Raw genomic sequence first — 20,282 nt, forward strand, 5'->3', positions numbered from 1 at the left:
CTTGGGAAGGCTGTGCTGGAACAGAGACTGGACAGAGCTAAGAGAATAAAGTAGAGATTTATTAAAAGGTCTTTAGGACACACCTTGGGCAGGACAAGAGCCTGGCCAGGACTGCACCCAAGGTGGACCCAAAATGGTCACAAAATGGACCCAAAATGGTCACAAAATGGACAAACGGTCACCAGGTCTCACACTTTGATAAGTTTTGGTCCATTTGCATCTTGGGGTTTAATTGTCCAATCCCAGCTCCAGGCTGTGAGGTCCCATCCTTGTTCCTCCCTCCAGCCACCCTTGTTTGTGCTTTTGGGCCTGAACACTTGTCCCAGCTGTCCTTGGTGTGCAGCAGGAGAAGGATTTGTTTTGTGTCCCTGCTGTGTGCAGAGCTGAGTGACACTGACTGTGAGCTCAGAGCTGCACCCCTGGGCAGCACAGAACCTGAAATACAGGGGAGATAAAACTTCAGGCGTCATTTCCCCCCTTTAGTGACTCTGGCTGTGGCTCTGGCTGTCTCCCTCTCCTCAGGAGCATCGGGACCTGTGCTCTGTGTGCCCGTGACCCCAAGAAGGCCGTGGCAGTGACACCCCCAGGTGACACCCCGGGACAAAAGCGCTGCCTGCTCTCCCTGCTGACCCCAGCATTCTTCCATCCCTGCCGTCCACAGAGAGAGAGGAGGAGCAGAACTCACCCAGCTGCCTTCTCTGGCCCAAACCTACGTCACGAACTTGTACCCGCAGCTCCCTCCAGACACTTCACCAGGCACTTCCAAAGCCTTAAATTCCCGTTCTACCTCCTAATCCAAACCTCAGGTTCTTCTCATCACCTATATTTGAACCGGCTCTATTTTTAGTTCCCTGCTTTAAAATGAAGATGAGGCCTTGCCTTTTATAGACTGTGCACTCCTGCTATCTGAGCAGATCTGGGATTAATACCAGTCCCTGATACCTGGGAACAAAGCCTGGTGCTACATGTGAGAAAACAGAGGCGGTGTGACACTTCTCTGGTGACGAGCTCACCCCAAGGAGCCTCTCCCGAGGAATTCTGGCAGATAAACCGTGCACAACACACTGGCTTTGGTGCAGCAGTGGATTTTTGGGAGTGCTCAAGCCCTCCGCCTGCCAAACCCTGACCATGTTGTTGTGGAGAGACCACAGATGCTCCAGGATTACAGATCTCTCTGCAAAGTCCCCTCCCTGCTCCCAGCAGCCTCCAGTTCTTTTCATAATATTTGAATTTCTTATTTACAACTGGCGAGGAGGATAAAGAGTGAATGCAGCCCAGCGCAGGGCACATCCATCCAGCTCCAGGACGAGCCTTCACTGAGGTTAAATCCCCTGTTTGGGGAGAGAACCAGCCCGAGATGCTCGGTGACACCACAGCAAGAAATCACGGGGGCTCTTTGTACAGCAGCTCTTGATCATAAATAGAGAAAGAACACGTTCTTCAAAGAGGAGCTGGTGGCAAGCAGCTGCAGCTCCAGTTTCACAGACAGCTGGGCTGTACCTGCCAGCTCTTCCCCAGCTTTCAGCTCGGCTTTCAAAGGGATCTGCCAAAGCTGTCAGACTCCCCGTGCGAGGGCAGCCAGTGACGGGCAGGGCTGCTTTCTCCTCCTCTCGGCCACTGGCGCTGACGTTCTGGCACAGCAGAGAGAAGAGGGACCCATTCCGGGGTTCCAGGTGATTGGAACCCGTCCATGGGACCCAGCAGAGGGCTGGATGCAGCTCGTGGGGCTGGGCAGGAACCAGTGGAGTGAAAACTTGTGGGATTGACCTCGGCACGGGAACAGGAGCCCTCAGCAGCGGGGAAGGAGAGTCCCAGACTCTGGGTCTGTCACACACAGAGCCAGGGAAGCCCGGCAACCTCCCAGATGCCAAAACAGCCGGCTAATCCCGGCCCTGGTGGCCTTTCCCCTGCCTCAAACACAAGATTTGGGCTTTCACTGCCTCTAAGAGAGGAAGAAGAGACAACCCCAGTCCTGTCCTTGTCCTCCAGGAAGGCCCTGTGACCAGGCCAAGTCAGAAACGCCCAAATCAATGGATGGGTGAGAAATGGGACCTCCAGAAGACAAAAAGTGGAGAGGGACAAAAGCTCCCTTTCCATCTCCCAGCTGGCTCTGGAACAGGCACAGGAATGTCCTGGACCTCCTGCCCCAGCAGCGATCCCTGTGCTCCGTGCCCATTTCCCTGCAGCTCCAAGGAACAAGGAGCTCAAGGCAGCTCTCTGAGCAGCTGCCAGCCCTTGTGCTGGCTCGGGAATCCACATCCCAAAACCCTCTGCCCACGTCCCTGCCCAGTCTGGGACAGAAGGACACCAGCCCCTCGCCTCTGTTATCTCAGAAGGTGACACCAGGGACTGAGGGGGTTGTGCTGGTGTCCCCCCATCCCGCCCCACAGCAGCTGCAGCCCCCGGGATGTTTTCCAGGGCCTCCCCCTCTCCTCCCAGCCCTGCTCCCAGGGCTATAAAACCTGAAGCTGTCCAGAGCCCGCTGAGAAATGGAGCGGCCATGTCTGAGGGCGGTTAAATAATTCAGAGCGGCTTGAAATGTCCTCTTGCGTCATGGAATCTTCCCGCACGGCTCCCGGGCCCCTCTCCACATCCCAATCATCCCATTTCCCAGTCGATACAATTGAGTGGAGGAATATGCGAGGCTCGGAATTAATCTGGGATCAGGATGCGGGTGATCTTTAGTGCACCATCCTCAAGACAAAACCCGCCTGGAATTATCCAGGATAAACAGAAAGTGCTTCATTGGGATGCAGCGGGCTCGGGCTCCACGGCTCTGCGTTGATGGGATGTCTAACAAGTGTTTAATGAGCAAAAGGACCCAGCACACCTCACCCTGAGGCTCTGCAAATCTATTCACGACAAGTTTACAGGTGCAGGTGTGAGAGGAAAAAAAAATTATCCTCAAAGTCCTGCCTTTGCCTGTAATAATGAGTCTGCTGCAAGTGTGGGTTACTAACGATGGGGGCAGGCAGTAAATCCCGGCTTGGGGCTGATTCACTGCGTGTTCCGTAGCCGTGCTGGGCCGGGGAAGTTGTGACAGATGTAATATAACAGCCCAAAATAACAAATTAAGGGTAGGAACCAGCGCTTTTGGGGAAGAAACTGGAACGCGGAGCTGCAAGCCAAGCCACGGGGAGCCAGCCACGACAGCAGGGAGCCAGGGCACTGTTGGAGGGAGGAATCAGAACTCTCAAACCGCTAATGAGCGGCAGATTAATAAACCTCTTTTCTCCCATTCATCCCTGAATCCTGTTGACGTGCCAACGGAGCGGCGCTGGTCCCGAGCTGGTGACTGGGAAAGGGGCTCGGTTTGCGGGGTCCCAGGGCAGCAGAGGGCTGGCAGAGGGGACAGTGGTGCCAGCCCGTGTCCCATCCCAGGTCCAGTGGTGTCCTGGGGTGACTTTGTGGTGTTTGTATCCCCAGTTATCTGTTCTGTTTATGCTGGATGTTACATTCTGTACCTTTCAGACGGGTCCTGAGGGCAAAGGGGGAGACGGAGAAGCGCAGAGTTTGTTTTTAAGAACTGCACTCACTCCTGCACGTTCTGCTCCTGGACTGCTGTCTGCAGCATGGACAGACAGCAGGACAGAGACCTTGGAAAGAGTTACAGACACTTCCAATTTCTCCCTTGTTAGTTAGAGCTCACGACTGGGGAGTCTGTGCTACAGGTAAGAGTTAATAAACACTGAGTCCAAACACAAAACTGCGTCCCACGCATTAATCCTGGCTCTAACACGAGGAAAAGAAAATAAAAAACCTCACAGGGGGGAGCTTTTGGTGCTCAGTCGCCAGGCTGAGGGTGATGCCAGCAGCCACTGCCCTGCACACGGGGCTCGTCCCTTCCTCCTTTTCCTGGGAACATCCTCAGAGTGAGGAAAGAGCCTCCTGCAGGTGCTCTTGGCTCTGAGCACACCTGCCAGGGAAGCAATCCAGCACAGCCCGGATTTTTCAGCCTTCTGATGTTTTCATTCCTGGACTGGAGTTTTCTCACACATTGTAACAAAAGCAAAGACTGATGTTTTGTAAATATACATTCCTCCCGGGGGAAGGACAAGTGGATGGACTTCCAAGTTGACCATTGGGGTCAGAGAGGTGTTCCTCCTGTCCCCCAATCCCTGAACAAATTCCAAACCCTAAAAAAACCCCAAATCATAATATTTTTTTTTTCTCTCCTCACTTCTAGACTTAAAGGGTGAGTGTCTTTCTTTTCGTGTCCTCTAGCAACAGCCTCGCACCCAGAGGGAGAGGTTCCACTTCTGGAAGTGTTCTTGGGCAGGCTCTGGGGATATTTGAGTTTTCCACACAGCCCTGCCTGGGCAGCTCCTCCAGGATCTGGCACAAGCTTACAGGGAACGGGCAGATCGCAGGAATTTGTAGGAAATCTGTTTTCCCCTACGAAACGACCCTGCAGAAGAGTCTAAACCCCTCTGTTCCTCCTGCCTCACTCCCCCCAGCCCTTGCACTCAGTTCAGCTGTGAAATTCTGCTGTTTGCAGGAAATAACCTCTCTATTTTTTCACACTCTTGCAGAGATACCAGGAAAACAAAGAAGCTGTTGGGCGCTGCACAGAGATTATCATCTGCTCGACACAATTCCCGCTGCTGAAAAGTCCCAGGCTGCTGAAACTCAAGGAGCTCAGTTCCATCGGGAAAATATTTTCAAGGTCTGAGACTCAGAGTTTAAAAGAAGAAACAAAACCAACCAACCAAAAAAAAAAAAAAAAAAAAAAAAAACCAAAATAAAAATCACATTTTTACCGGAAAACTCAGCGATGTGTTGTGGGGTGGGCAATGTGGAGCGAGTGTGTTCCCTCCCCGGGGTGTTGGGGTGGCTGCGGCTGTAAATCCTCAATCCCCTCCAGCCTGGGTGAGTGCCGGAGCTCTGGGGAGCCCCGAGGGCACAGCCCAGGCCAGCGTGGGGCACGGGCAGGCTCAGGATGCTCGGGACACGCTGAAGAAGCTGGGATTTAAATCAGGTTGGTGCACAGAGCTGGCTCCTGTCTCCGCGGAGCACTGAACCCTCGCACGGCACCACGAGCAGCAGGAGCTGCTCCCACCCGGGAATTTGGGATCCCTCCTCCCTCTCTGAGGGCTCCCAGACCCGCTGGGGCAGGAGGGGTGCCCTGTGCCCACCCACTGAGCCCCCAGATGCCTCCACACGGAATGAAAAGCTGCTGCCTCAGAGCCAAGCATCCAACTCCCTCCTACCCGGCGCTGGGTGAGATCAGCCCTGCCCTGTGCAGAATTCCCACGGGGAATTCTACAGCCCGGAGAGCCGGGATTCATCCCTGGATCATCCCGACAGCAGAGGGGCTGCCCGTGGTTGGGAGAACACGCCTTCCGAGTGGCAGGCAGTGCTGGAATGTCATGGAAGGGCCACAAATCCCCGTCCTGCAGGAGCCCGCGGATGTCAGACGTGTGAACGCGCCGCTTTGGTCTCCATGGTGCTTTGGCATGTCTCACGTCTTTGTCTTCTGCCCGAAATAGATGAGCTCTTAAATATTACTCAGCACTTGGAGTTCTGCCACGGCACAGGAGACAGCTGAGAAAACACCGAAAATGTGTCTCCCAGCGCTGAGAAATATCGAGAGCAACTTCACTGGCTTTGTGGAGTCCAGGGGCAGAAGCCTCTCCACAAGGCAGGGTGAGGTTATTGGGCTGAGGTGGAGATTGGGACACAAGGCCTGGAACTGAGAAAGGACAGAACCTGCTCATCCGAACAGGAATGGGGCAAAACAGGAGAGAACGTGCTCATCCGAACAGGAATGGGGCAAAACAGGAGAGAACCTGCTCATCCGAACAGGAATGGGGCAAAACAGGAGAGAACCTGCTCATCCAAAGAGGAATGGGGCAAAACAGGAGAGAACCTGCTCATCCGAACAGGAATGGGGCAAAACAGGAGAGAACCTGCTCATCCAAAGAGGAATGGGGCAAAACAGCACAGAACCCTCTCATCCAAATAGGAATAGGATAAACCAGGACAGAACCTGCTCATCGAAATAGGACAAAATAGCACAGAACCTGCTCATCCAAACAGGAATGGGGCAAAACAGGAGAGAACCTGCTCATCTAAATAGGAATACACAGAACCCTCTCATCTAAACAGGAATAGGACAAAATAGCACAGAACCCTCTCATCTAAAGCCCCGGCTGAAGCTCTCACCCCTCCTTACAGATGCTGGGTGGCCACTTCAAGCTGAACTCAGGAAATGTCACACAATATTTCCCCAAATCCAGGCATCTCAGGCACAATCCCAACGACAGAAACCCCTCAGTCCTTTGGGACGCCCCGAGTCCCCCCTGCGACAGCACGAACAGACAACCAGGTCATGTCACGGACAAAGACAAAGCCACACATGAGCACGAGCAGGTCCTGCAGCAGGTGTGAGGTGTTCATCGCCCTCACCACCCAGCAGTGGGGGGATCTGCCATTCAGGGACTGGAAATGAACATTACAGCGCTGTTCAGGGCAGCTGAAAGGTAAATCCTAAGGCCAGCCCATTCTGATGTCTGTGAACAGCCACGATATTCATTCCTCCAGAGAACAAAAGCCTTTCATTCCCTTTGGAAAGCACCCTCTGTGCTGGATAACCAGGTTGCATTCCCGGTGCCCGCTCTCCCACCTTCCCAGGGACAGGAAAAGTGCTCTGGAAAAGCTGTGGAGACCCCTGGCCCACCTGCAGGAGAGCAGAGCCCCCGAGCCTTTGCAGCTGAAGGAGGAGAGGAGGTTTGGTCTCACCGGGGAAGGAACTGGCAACAGCTTTTTGATCTGCTGGAGCCCAAACCAGCACCTCGGGGCTCTGAGGTGAGGATAACTCACCTGCCTGAGGCTAAGGGCTGGATTTACAGCCCTGCTCAGGGACCTGAGGCCAGCAGGACACCCCACTCCATCACTCCTGGCGTACTAAACCCAGTCCTGATGTGGCAGGACATGACCCTAAAACTCCCCTGGGATGGGGACACCTGGTGTGAAATGTCACCCACGGGTCCTTCCTTGGACCACTGCAGCTCCCAGCCCACCTGAGGGTCCTCTGCTTCCCTTCCCTCCGTGCAGAGCTGGACTGGGACTTGGAATTGGTTTGCAGGGTGTTGGAATACAGCACTGAGATTGCAAGGTATTGGATTAAAATATGGGATTGCAAGGTATTGGATTACAGGAGTGGGATTTTCCAGGGTGCAGGATTACAAAAATGGAATTTCAGGGTATTGGGTAACATATCTGGAACTGAAGGATGTTGGATTGAAGGGCTGGAGTTGCAGGGTATTGACTTATGGGACTGGGATTTCAGGGTACTGGATCACAAATCTGGGATTTCAGGATACTGGATTACAGGGCTGGGATTTCAGGGTACTGGATCACAAATCTGGGATTTCAGGATACTGGATTACAGGACTGGGATTTCAGGGTACTGGATCACAAATCTGGGATTTCAGGATACTGGATTACAGGGCTGGGATTTCAGGGTACTGGATCACAAATCTGGGATTTCAGGATATTGGATTACAAGTCCCACGGGTGCTGCCTCAGCCTCAGTAAACTTTATTTAAGCACACACAGACATACACAGACAATATACATATATTTTGTTTCTTCTCTGACAGTTCTACAGGACCAACACTACTTTGGATGACACTCGTGGAGAACTGGGGGGGAAAAAAAAGGGGGCAGGAAACGTAGGAATAAATAAAAATAAAAAAATAATAATAAAAAAATAATCAAGGTCCTTTAATCGTTTGTGAGTCACGGTCATCCACAGAAACGACACAGGAGCACGAGGACACAGCTCCACATACAGTACATTGGTCTATAGAGGGATCTCCACATACATCGTGTCCGGGACGGAGTACAGCGGTCTTGGGGACACAAAAAAGGGGACAGGAATGGCACATGCACCCCCAGTGACACAGCCAGGGCACCGGTGGCAGGGCAGGAGGGGGGGACAGGAGGACACTCGGAGCACGTCTCACTGTACACCAGGAAAAACTCACCAAAAAAAAAAAAAAAAAAGGCAACAGCGTCATCAATAAACATTGCCCGGGGCTGTGGTGTCACCAGGACACGGCTCTGGTGTCACCAGAACCCCCCCTGGGTATTTGGTTATTTGTCTTAAAGGGCTAACAGCTGTCTCTCCACAGATATTTATATACAGTACATGTACACAGAACATACACAGAGCAGCATATGTGCATTTTTTTTTTTGTGTTTTCCTGTTTGTACATTATATCACAGGTTATTAGGAACGCGGGAGATATAGAGCTAAAAAGAAAATAATTTTATAAAATATTTCTCGTAATCCCCCCTCCCAAATCTAAATAAATAAATAAATGGATGAATAAATAAAAAAATAAAAGCCCAGAAGTCAAAGAAAAGAACTCCAGACCCTCAGTCTGGGAGTGGTCACTGCCTGCCCTGGGCCAGCTGGACATTCCTGCCCCTTTGGGAGCAGCCAAGCACCCAGGAAAACACAAAGCTGGAGGAACATTCCCACTGCAAAGCCAGAGTGCAGCCTGGCATTCCCCTGCCAGGACCCGCGGGTCCCGCAAGCCCAGCACTGCCCCTGCAGCCACATCTCCTGGGCTGACCCCGCTGCCAGCTCGCAGCTTTGGATTTAAAACCATCTCTTTTTATTTTATTTTATTTTTTAGCAAAAAATGGTTTCCACTGTACCCTTGGTGTGTCCTCTTCCTAAGGTGACAAAGCCGGAGGAGATGAAATTATGGAGATCTGGGCCCCCACTGCGATAAAGATCCTTCCCATAGTGACCTGCCGGGGAGAAGGAAACACACACACCTCAGTCAGCCTGGCCACGTGCTTGCACAGATCTATCACACACACCGACCAGAGAGATAATATACACGATACAGATTCCTCAGAGATATTACAGATAATGTACTAGATGGATTAATACGATAGATTCATAATATAGATAATATATACAATATACTAGGTAGATTAATAATATAGATAAGATAGATAACACAGATTCATAATATAGATAATATGGTTTTATAATATATATAATATATTGATCCATAATATATATTATATATACCAGATAGATTTATAATATAGGTAATATAGATAATATAGTTTTAGTATATATAATATACTGATTTATAATATATATTATATGTAATATAATATATAGATTAATAGTATATATAATATGTAATACGGATTTATAATATAGATAATATCGATAATATAGACTGGTAAGATATAATATTTATAATATAGATTTATAACACATAATACATATATTATATAAATTCATTATATATAAAAACATATAATGTATATTTATTATATATATAGAAGATAGATTTGTAATATAAAATATTTATAATATATATTTATATTAGGTAAGATATATGAAATATATAAATTTATAATATATATAAAATATATGATACAGGTTTAGAATATATATAACATTTATAATCTAGATTTAGAATGTATAAAATATATACAATATAGATGTAGAATAAATATAACACATAACATTATACAGATATAATATAGGTTTGTGTAGATATTGATGTGCTCCACGGCCCTGCTGTCACCCTCACACGCATTGCACCATGAGTGGCAGCCCCAGGGCGGCCCAGGAAACAGCACCTGCAGCAACATCAACGCCTGAGCTCTTTGTTGGCAAAGGCTGATGGAGAAGAACAACCGCGCGTTTTGGAAACTGCCCAGGAACGGGCGGGATCTGAGAGGGGAAGCACCAAAGTGCCAAATCCAACAGCCCAAAATTCAGGAAATTGCCTCATCCCTGGCTCAGGTCCACGTTTGCTCAGAGCAATCGTGCTCTGGCCTCACTGAGAGCTGCCAGAGGTGAAGGAAATGAAGAGATCCCACCAAAGCATCCTGGTGACAGGGATTTTGCCCCAGTGTCACCCCTGCCCAGGCTGCTCCCATGTCCCCACGAACGGCAGGGCAGCAAACCTGGATTTTAGCTGGGATTTGCCCTGCCCCTGCACAGCTCCTCAAGGGCAAAAGTCTCCTCAAAAGATTTCCTCAGAGATTTCTCACTCCCTGACAGAGTGGGTTCAAGAGACGCCCAGCTTTTTAATATTTTAATACGTTAATAAAGGAAAATAAAAAGCATCCTGCCTCCCTGTTCCCATGCAAAGCCCTGAAACGAGGACACAGACGGTTTTTCAGATATTCTTTATCGTCTCATCCCTTCTTCACGTTAATTTTTCTGTTCCTGATATTTCAGGAAGAGGCAGAGATGAGATAGGTGCAGGGGGAGGGAAGGGGAGCGGCCTCGGGGGCTGGGAATGCAGCTCAGTCCCAGGGAAATTCCACTTTTCCCTGATTTCCTGCACAGAGCTGGGTCAGGCAGCCGTGGGCAGGAGCAGGAGGAACATCCAGGTGGGAACAGCCTGGCCCACACTGGTCCCACAGCCCTGCTCTGTTTTGAGAATTAATTTGCAGAGACTGACCCCAAAAGCTGTTTGTTCCCACCCAGTTTCACCCGTGTGAAGTCAGAGAGGCTCTGGAACCTTCCCTCTTTCCCCTGCAGGCAGCCACTGACCCCGCAGTGCCCCAGCACTGGGTTCTGGTTTGTGAAAACCCCAGGGCCAGCACCCACCTGTCTAAAAAAATGCTAAAAAAATGCCAAATTCCTTGGGAAAACGGTGTGGTTGGAGTGATTTTCGTTTTATTTCAGATTTCAGGGATTTTTCATAGAATCACAGGATGGTTTGGATTGGAAAGGACCTTAAAGCTCACCCAGTGCCACCCCTGCCATGGCAGGGACACCTCCCACTGTCCCAGGGAGATCCAAGCCCAATGTCCAGCCTGGCCTTGGGCACTGCCAGGGATCCAGGAGTTTTGGGAATTCCATCCCAGCCCCTCCCCACCCTCCCAGGGAAGAATTCCTGCCCAATTTCCCATCCAGCCCTGCCCTGTGTCAGTCTGAAGCCATTCCCTGTGTCCTGTCCCCCCAGCCCTTGTCAATTGTCTCTCTCCATCTTCCCTGCAGCTCCTTTCAGGTCCTGGAAGGTTACACTGAGCTCAGCCCAAAGCTTCTCCTGTCCAGGTGAACAATCCCAGCCGTGCCAGCCTTTCCTCCCAGCAGAGCTGCTCCATCCCTGGGATCATCCTGGAGCCTCCTCTGGGCTCTCTGCAGCAGCTCTGGGTGCTGCCCGTGCTGCTTTGGGCTCTCACCCGAGCCCCTCTGTCCTCCCCCCGTGGGTCTGAGCAGGCTCCAGCCCCAAATCCCAGCAGGTGCCGGGCCAGGAGAGGCTGCACAGGCCGTGCTGGTGCTGGAGAGGCTCAGAGGAGCTCACCGGGCAGGCAGGGGATGCTGACACTGCTGACAAATGCTCATTCCCGTCTAACAGAGAAACCAGCCCACTCCCTTCCCACGCGGGGTTTTGTCCGGTCAAGGTCAGCCAAGCGCTCGCTGCAAACGTCACCCAACACACACCAAGTGTTCCCACAGCTTTGGGAGTGCTGGCAGCTCCCAGTTTTCCTCTCACAGCTGTGGCAGTGCAAGGTGGTGGCAGAAACCTCCATAAAGTGTGGAGACATCCCCCAGAAATTCCCGGGGAAGAGCGTCCAGAAAAATGAAAGAAGGATTTTCTACTCCCACGGCAAACACCGTGGGCTCTCTCCCTTTCCTTCCTACCTCCCTCCTGCAAGCTCTGGCTCCTGGATCCCTGGGAAAGGAGGCAGAGCCTGGAATTATTTGTGCTCCAGGAGATGTTTGTGCTGGTCCTGAGGAGCCTCCTGAGATGCTCTGGGGCTGCAATGCCAAAGTGGCTTTCCTTTTCTCTGTCCCCCTTCTAAAACATCTTTGCTTTCCAGTGAGCAATGTTTGTTCCTAAAACATCTTCGCTGCATCTTTGCTTTCCAGTGAGTCAATTTTTGTCCCTAAAACATCTTTGCTGCATCTTTGTTTTCCAGTGAACCAATTTTTGTCCCTAAAACATCTTTGCTGCATCTTTGTTTTCCAGTGAACCAATTTTTGTCCCTAAAACATCTTTGCTGCATCTCTGCTTTCCAGTGAGCCAGTTTTTGCTCCCATCCCAGGAATTTCTGCGCTCTCAGGCCCAGCCACTCTGGTGGATGCAGTGCCATAAATCCCCCGTTTTCAACCAGGAGGAAAGAACCACGCCAAAAGTGCTGCTCCCTCCAGCTGGAATCAGCTGCCTTTTTTTACAGGTCCCTTCGGAGAATCTGCTCAAGGCAGATCAAGGAGGGGAAGTTTATAAAAAAGCAAACATTCACTGGCAGATTGAGGATTGTTCATCAGCCGTTTGCTCTCTGAACCTTGCTCTGCCCCTGCTTATGGAACGTTGTAGTTCAATTAAAACATCCCTGTGATAACGAGCCATTAGCATTTGAGCAGGAGTTACATTTTCCCAGGAGAAATTCAAATTTGCAGACTTCAAGCAGCGTGACTTTTCCCTTTTCCACGGATGTATTATAGGATGCTACGTTTGCTTTTTGGTTGGGATTTTATTATTATTATTATTATCATTATTTTATTCCTGTTCACTTGTGATCATTTCTTGCAGAATTCTGGGAGGATTTTGGGAATGGTTTTTCCTATCCTGGGGGCTGCTGAGGAGCCAAATCCAGGTGTTGTTATTCAATTTATTCTCCACAATCCCATCCTGAGCTGGCTGTTTCCCGCTGGAAGTGAAGGGTCCCTTGGAGCAATCCCCAATGCAGGTGCCCAGCAGAGCAGTGGGAGCACAGCCAGGGCCATGCCAGGCCAGGAAATTCCCCGTTTCCTCCTCCACTGGGGCCTCTCTGCCTCCAGCTGTGCCCACCCCGGGGTGCTGGGAGTCCTGCCAGAGCTGCCACGAGCTGATGGAGCTGCCTGTGCCCTGGGCTGGGAAGGAGCTCCTGGAACTCATCCCAGATGTTCAGAGTGACCGAGCTGAACCTCGGTGCTGCCCTGTGCCCTCTGCTGAGAGAGCTAAAAAATGCCAAATTCCTGGGGAAAACGGTGTGGTTGGAGTGATTTTCGTTTTATTTCAGATTTCAGGCATTTTTCATAGAATCACAGAAGGGTTGAGTTGGAAAGGTCCTTAAAGCTCTTCCAGTGCCACCCCTGCCATGGCAGGGACATTTCCACTGTCCCAGGGTGATCCAAGCCCAATGTCCAGCCTGGCCTTGGGCACTGCCAGGGATCCAGGAGTTCTGGGAATTCCATTCCAGCCCCTCCCCACCCTCCCAGGGAAGAATTTCTCCCCGATATCCCACCTAACCCCACCCTGTGTCAGTCTGAAGCCATTCCCTGTGTCCTGTCCCCCCAGCCCTTGTCAATTGTCTCTCTCCATCTTTCCTGCAGCTCCTTTCAGGTCCTGGAAGGTCACACTGAGCTCAGCCCAAAGCTTCTCCTGTCCGGGTGAACAATCCCAGCCGTGCCAGCCTTTCCTCCCAGCAGAGCTGCTCCATCCCTGGGATCATCCTGGAGCCTCCTCTGGGCTCTGCAGCAGCTCTGGCTCCTGCCCGTGCTGCTTTGGGCTCTCACCCGAGCACAGGGGCAGGATCCCCCTCTCCTCCCCTCCCTGCTGCCCACGCAGGGCTCAGCCCAGGGCACGGGGGATTTTTGGGACTCAGCTCTCACCCACAGCACCCCAAATCCTCCTCCTTTGCCCAGGGGCCCCTGTCTGCACATTTTGAGGCTCTGGGAATGAAATCCCAGCCCCAGAGCTGCTCCTGCCGGGGTCCCACAGCACAAAGAGCTCCCAAAGCAAAGCAGCCCCTGCCCCACCCCACAGCACACACGTCGCTCCCTGTCCCTGCAGGTTTTGCATCTCTGTTTGTCCTGGCTCCGGTGAGATTTCACTGCTGCTCCAGAGCCCCGTGTCTGACCTTCTGGAAGAGGCTTTTGCTGCTCTCCTGCTCCCTGTTCTGGCTCAGGCTCTGCTCCATGTGCCCCAAAGCCCGCCAGCCCCAGGATCAGCACCCGGCTTTGGGGCCGGGGAACCAAAGGAAAGGGAGATCAAACCCTTCCCCAGCTCCACATTCCCAGCAGAGACTGAAGCAAAGTGGAATTCCACTCCTTTCCTGTGGGAAATGGATTTGTAGGGAATTCTCAAAGCCTGACAGGAGGCTCGCACAGTCTTGGCGCATCTGTGTGCAAACTCTGAGATAGAAAATGCTGCTTTAGAAATGCCGTGGGGTGGGACAGACATTGCTGAGAGAGAAATGGAACTGGAAACAAGGTTCAAATGATGATCATGCAAATAGACCAGATATTTTGGAGAAATAAAACTGTGAAAGATGTATTGTAGCAAGACCCACGTGGGATATTTTAATAGATGATTGGCTTTTTGTGGCAAAAATTGATAGGCAAAAAAACCCACTTATAATGGATGGAAATTAGGAAATAGTTTGGGTTGTGATTGTGATGGTGTGAATCGTAACATCTGTATTGTCTCTCCCTTCACATGAGACTGAAAACGGAATGAAAGTCTTTAAAACACCTCTGAGGAGCCCCGTGTCTGGGTCAGGAAAAGGCAAAATCCTGCACTTTCCCCCCTCTCCTCTGGCTCCAGGAGAGCAGAGTCCTCTGCCTGCCACACAACAAAGGCAAACTCTTCAGGGCACGGAGCTGGGAGGGAACATTTCATTACAAAGGCATCCTACAGAACACACATATGGAACAACCTCGGCCACAAACTGCAATTACAACCCCAGCCTCGGCTTTAACAGAATTATTAGAGCTGAACTAAAAGGCTGCTATTCCACCTCTCGGAAATGTTATTACTGAGCACAGATTACATCAGCCCGAGAAGGGCAGACAGGGACTGGCGTGGACAGACTTTTGCAAGATGCGAAAAGAGACCTGACCTCAGCCTCAGTCACAAACTGCCCTGGGGAAAAGAACCCTGCGCCCAGGGAGGAGCCCTGACATCCAACTCCTCAGCACAGACTGATTGTCAGGCAGATCTCTGCAGGAAAAGAAAAAAATCTTCATTTTTGGGGGGTGGTTGGAGGGTCTGCATCCTCCCTGCTCCTGGTGCCGCTCATTTCTGCTGGAGTGACGCTCGTGGGGCTGTTTCCCACATAACAGAGCTGTGATGCCTTGGGAAGGCTGGGCTGGAACAGGGACTGCACAGAGCTAAGAGAATAAAGCACAGATTTATTGAAAGGCCTTTAGGACACACCTTGGGCAGGACAAGAGCCTGGCCAGGGCTACACCCAAGGTGGACCCAAAATGGTCCCAAAATGGACAAACGGTCACCAGGTCTCCCACTTTGATAAGTTTTGGTCCATTTGCACATTGGGGTTTAATTGTCCAATTCCAGCTCCAGCTATTAAATCCCACCCTCCCAGTTTGCTCTCCTCAATTCGCTGTTTGCACTTTTGGGCCCGAAGCTGCAGCGGTGTCCCTGGTTCTGGGGCTGGAAAAGGATTTTGTTTTGTGTCTGGCTGAGCTGTGAGGAGAATTTGCTCACACTTTCTGTGAAGTTCAGAGTTCTACACTAATACAGAATCTGGAAATGATGAAATCTGAAATTCGAGGCATCACGCCTGGCACTGGGAAATCTGGAGAAGCTCAGAGCTGCGCTGGCTCCTGTGACCCAGGGAACATCTCCTTTGTTAATTGTTTACTCCATTAACTACAGCAGCTGTCCCTGACTCTGAAACCCCCTTCGAGCTGGAACAGGCTGGGAGAGGCTTCAGGAAGCAGCGCTTTTAGGTTGTGTTAAGTTTAAAAAACGACTCTGTGGAAGCCAAACCCGGGAGTGCAGCGCTCCCGGGTCCCGGCGGCACCGTGGGGTGACAGAAACGCAGCCAGGAGCTCATGCTCTGCTCAGATAAAAGCGCTTTCTAAAGGAGGGGATTAAATGGATAAGAAAAATAAATCACAGCCCCTCTGCAGCTCTCCACAAGCACGTTCTGGGCAGCACAAAACCCACGGAAAGGCTGGAACAGCCCCGCTCCCATGGGCTGCTTCCCTGCCCAGGGACACACACGTGGCCTGGAGCTCCGAGGGTCCCCAAAGGACAAACCTCAAACCCCTGAAGCTCCTAAAGACACTAAAACCACCCCTTTGCTCTGCAGCACAGCAGGAGGAAGGGGCCTCTTTGCAGAATCCCAGGATGGTTTGGGTTGGAAGAGACCTTAAAGCTCATCCAAGTGCTTAAAGCCGTGGGCAGGGACACCTCCCACTGTCCCAGGCTGCTCCAAGCCCTGTCCTTGGGCACTGCCAGGGATCCAGGGGCAGCCACAGGGTGACTCTGGGGCTGCCCTGGGTGCCTCTGTCACTGCCCTGGGTGGCTCTGGGACTCTGTCACTGCCCTGGGTGGCTCTGTCACTGCCCTGGGTGATTCTGTCACTGCCCTGGGTGGCTCTGGGACTGCCCTGGGTGGCTCTGGGACTCTGTCACTGCTCTGGGTGATTCTGTCACTGCCCTGGGTGACTCTGGGACTCTGTCACTGCTCTGGGTGATTCTGTCACTGCTCTGGGTGTCTCTGGGACTCTGTCACTGCCCTGGCTGGCTGCCCCATCCCTGGAACGCTCACCACTCAACTAACCCCTGCTTTTACCGGGGTCAGATGTTCAAGGACAGGACAGGGAGCCATTCCCAGAGCGCCCTGAAGGAATCTGCTGGCCCAGCCTCTCTTTTAATGAGACCCAGCCCCAGCAGCTCCCCGTGTCCCGCTCTGGGGTGGATCCCAGGGGCTGCTCCAAGCCCCAGCCCCTCCCTGAACACTCTGGACCCCTGGACCTGAGCAGCTGCTCAGGGGCTGAGGAGCACCAGAGGCAGCCAAGCTGTGCTGCTGCTGGAATCTCATTTAGAGAGGGCCTGATATTCCCGCTCCTAATTAATTTGTTCTGTTCACCTGCAACCAAACTGGCTTTTGTTCTTCGGGAGCTCCTCAAAAATTAGCTGCAATACCTGATGGGATTTAATTATGTGGGCTATGGAAAGTGATTGAGGGCAAAAGGGAGAGCTGGTCACACCTCCCTGGCTTCAAGGGTGTCGGCAGAAGGGAGGCAGAACCTGCTGCTCTCAGGTGGAGGGAGAATATTGAGGAGAGACTGTCCCAGCAGGGATTTAAGGCTGGAGATAAACATTCCCTGATGTCAGAGTGGCTTTGGAGGGTCAACTGCTGCTCTCCAGATCTGCCTCAGAGGCTATTCCAGGGAAATCAGCTCTGGCTTCTCTGGGGCTCCTCAATCCCCTCGGGAGCTCCACAGGCTGCCAGGGGGACTCAGGGGGGATTGCTCCTGAGCTCTGCCAGGATTAGTCTGAGATCACACATCCCAGCTCTCAGTGGGACAGCCGAGCCAGCCAGGGGGCTGAACACGAGGGGATTCAGGAATTGGGGGGGTCTTGGGGCAGACTTCAACAGGAATTCTGTCAAACTGCACAAATTACAGGAATTCTGTCAAACTGCACAACTCCAGCAGTGTCTCTGCCTGTGCTTGAGGCTGAGAACTGGGAGATGGTGATAACACCGATTTTCTCAGCTGGGCCTTGGGAGCCTCCTCATAAATATTTATGCAGTGCTCTGTTTTATAATTGTGAGTAAATAAATGGGTGTGTGGAATTCACAGTCCAAGGGTGCGAGTCGTTCCGTTTCACACCCTCAAACGGAGCCATTCATGGCTTTCTGCTCTCCTCCGCTAGCAAAGGATTGGGGAAGAGCAACTTCAAATACTCCCAAATCAAAGGCAGCTGCAATCAGGGAAGAAAAGCCAGGATTTAAGGGGCAAACCCTGCTGACATCAGGAAAGACAGGGAAAAGCTCCTTGGCAGTTCTTCCTGTGCCGGAAGATGGTGCCTGCTGGAGTTTATCAAGTGCTGAAGTGTCCAGATCCTTTCTTAAATCATTTTGGGAGGGGACATCGTGCTCAGAGACTGAGAATCTTTTGGGATCTTACCCACTCATTCCCCTGTGACGCCTGTAGGGCTCTTGGGGACCCTCTGGGAACCCTCCTGGTTGTTTTTCTGCATCTTCCCACCCTCTTTGTCCTGAGCTGCAGCTGTCCACGGCCTTGTCCTTGACTTTGTCCCTGCCCTTGTCCCCAGATGAAGGTGCCCATTCCCAATGAACCCACTGGGTGATGGCAGGGGAGCTGAAAGTGGCCAGTCATCCTGTTCCCTTCCAAGCCAACCATTCCAGGATCCCATCAGCCTTTCCTGGGTGCCTGTGCCAGCAGCCAGGCCATTCCCTGCACCTCCTGCTGTCACCCCTTGCACCTCTGGGCACACCCAGCCAGCCCAGCTCCAGGCAACTCCTGTCCCCAACACGGTCCCACCACCCTTCCCTTCACCTGAGCACGCATCTGGAAAAAAAAACAAACCCGAAAACATGTGACATTACCATGGGAATGATCCCCTGCCCGTGCTGTCAGGAGGTGGCAAGGAGCTAAATCTCACCAGACAGGCCCTGATGGATGGTGGCACCCAGAATTAACCAGAGGGATATTTATATTTTCCCTGCCTAGCCTTGGAACGAGTCCCTGCGTGTTTGGCAGCACTCCCCCAGAGCTGCTGAGGGCTGAGGCAGATGCCTGCAGAAAGCAGGACTGGCTTTGTTTACGAGGGAGCTACTCTCACACGGAGGGACTCAGCCAGTGGCTTTCGTCTTAAAGGTGACACCGGGATTTTCAGGAGTGAGAGGGAGCTCAGCCTTGGCCCCTTCTGCTGGGGGACAATTGCATTTGTCTGAGTCGTGGGATTGTAGAAGCGTGGAATGGTGGAATTGTGGAATCACAGAATCATGGAATCATGGAATTGTAGAGTCGTAGAACCATTGAATCATGGAATTGTGGAATAATAGAATCATGGAACCACTGAATCATGGAATCAGAATCATGGAATCAGAGAAACATGGAATCATAGAATCATTGAATCATAGACTTATGGAATTGTAGAGTCGTAGAATCATGGAATTGTAGGATCACAGAAACATGGAATCATCGAATCATAAAATCACAGAGTCATAAAATCATGGAATGGTTTGGGTTGGAAGGGAACCAATCCTTAAAGGTCATCCCATCCCAGCCCTGCCATGGGCACGGACACCTCCCACTGTCCCGGGCTGCTCCAAGCCCTGTCCAACCTGGCCTTGGGCACTGCCAGCCCTCACTGGACAAAGCTGTGTCCAGCTGCTCCTTGGAATGGCCAAAACTGGACAAAGCTGTGTCCAGCTGCTCCTTGGAATGGCCAAAACTGGACAAAGCTGTGTCCAGCTGCTCCTTGGAATGGCCAAAACTGGACAAAGCTGTGTCCAGCTGCTCCTTGGAATGGCCAAAACTGGACAAAGCTGTGTCCAGCTGCTCCTTGGAATGGCCAAAACTGGACAAAGCTGTGTCCAGCTGCCCCTCGGGGCTCGTTTTGCTCCCCTCCCTGGCGGCCAGCAAAGGGCCCTCAGGGCAGCCACCAGGCACACCTTGCTTTTTGGACTATTTTCTGTTTGGCTGGATTGCTAACGCCGGAGTAATTACTCGGGAAAATTCCTTAATTGAAATCTCATTTCTGGAGGTGACGAGCAAATGGGTCAAGGAGAGCCAAGTGCCTCAGGAGCGGAGCTGGTGCCCTGCAGGGGCCAGGGCTGTGCCCCAGGGGCTGTTGGCAGGGCAGAGGTGCCTTGTCCAGGGCAGGATTGACATCCAGAGCACCCACAGCCACCACCTGGGCTTTGTGCTGTGGCTGTGCCCACCCTGAGCTGAGCCAGCACCCCTCAGCGAGGTGTTGGGTCTAATCTCCAGTAACGGGGTGACCCAGAGGTGTCCCACGAGTTTTTTATTTCATTGTCAGCCTCAGTGAAGGCGGAGACATAAGAGATGGTAAAACTCACACTGTAACAACAGAAGCCAAAGTTCTCTTTGTTCCAAGGCCTTTTAAAAGTTTTTTAGTCAATAGCCTGATGCTAAAAGCTTACAAGCATCTACTTAAGTCAATAAACACTGCACCTACACCTTACAGCATACAAGAGTTGCCTGTTTTATATTTTTTTACAGCTCAGAAGCTTCCTATGCTTCAAATATTTCAAGACCTAAAATTCAACTCTGTTTTGAACCTCTATCTACGTAAGCTTGTTGCAACATAGATAGAGCAACACAGCTTATTGCTTATTATTATTATTATTATTATTATTATTATTATTATTATTATTATTATTATTAAGGAGCAGAATTTGTACTTGTGGGCAGAGTTCAGCACTCCCCAAGCTGCCAGCGTCCATCTGAGCACCACCACCAAACACAGCTTACTGCTTAATATTATGTATTTTCCTTAACATTAATTGACATTGCTTATTGTGAAAGTCCTCAGCAATAATCTGAGC

General features: G+C 51.3%; 1 protein-coding gene across 1 annotated transcript in view; it reads right to left on the bottom strand.

Moving 5' to 3' along the window:
• Window positions 1-20,282, bottom strand: part of SHISA6 (shisa family member 6) — a 136,658-nt gene that overhangs the window by 91,469 nt on the left and 24,907 nt on the right. Inside the window, exon 3 of the mRNA XM_066200369.1 lies at window positions 8,671-8,766. Coding sequence (XP_066056466.1) covers window positions 8,671-8,766 — 96 coding nt within the window. The remainder of the gene's footprint in view (window positions 1-8,670; window positions 8,767-20,282) is intronic.

Source organism: Chamaea fasciata, unplaced genomic scaffold, assembly GCF_029207755.1.
Source record: "Chamaea fasciata isolate MVZ Bird 193981 ecotype frontalis unplaced genomic scaffold, bChaFas1.0.hap1 SCAF_19, whole genome shotgun sequence".
Taxonomy (NCBI): Eukaryota; Metazoa; Chordata; class Aves; order Passeriformes; family Sylviidae; genus Chamaea; species Chamaea fasciata.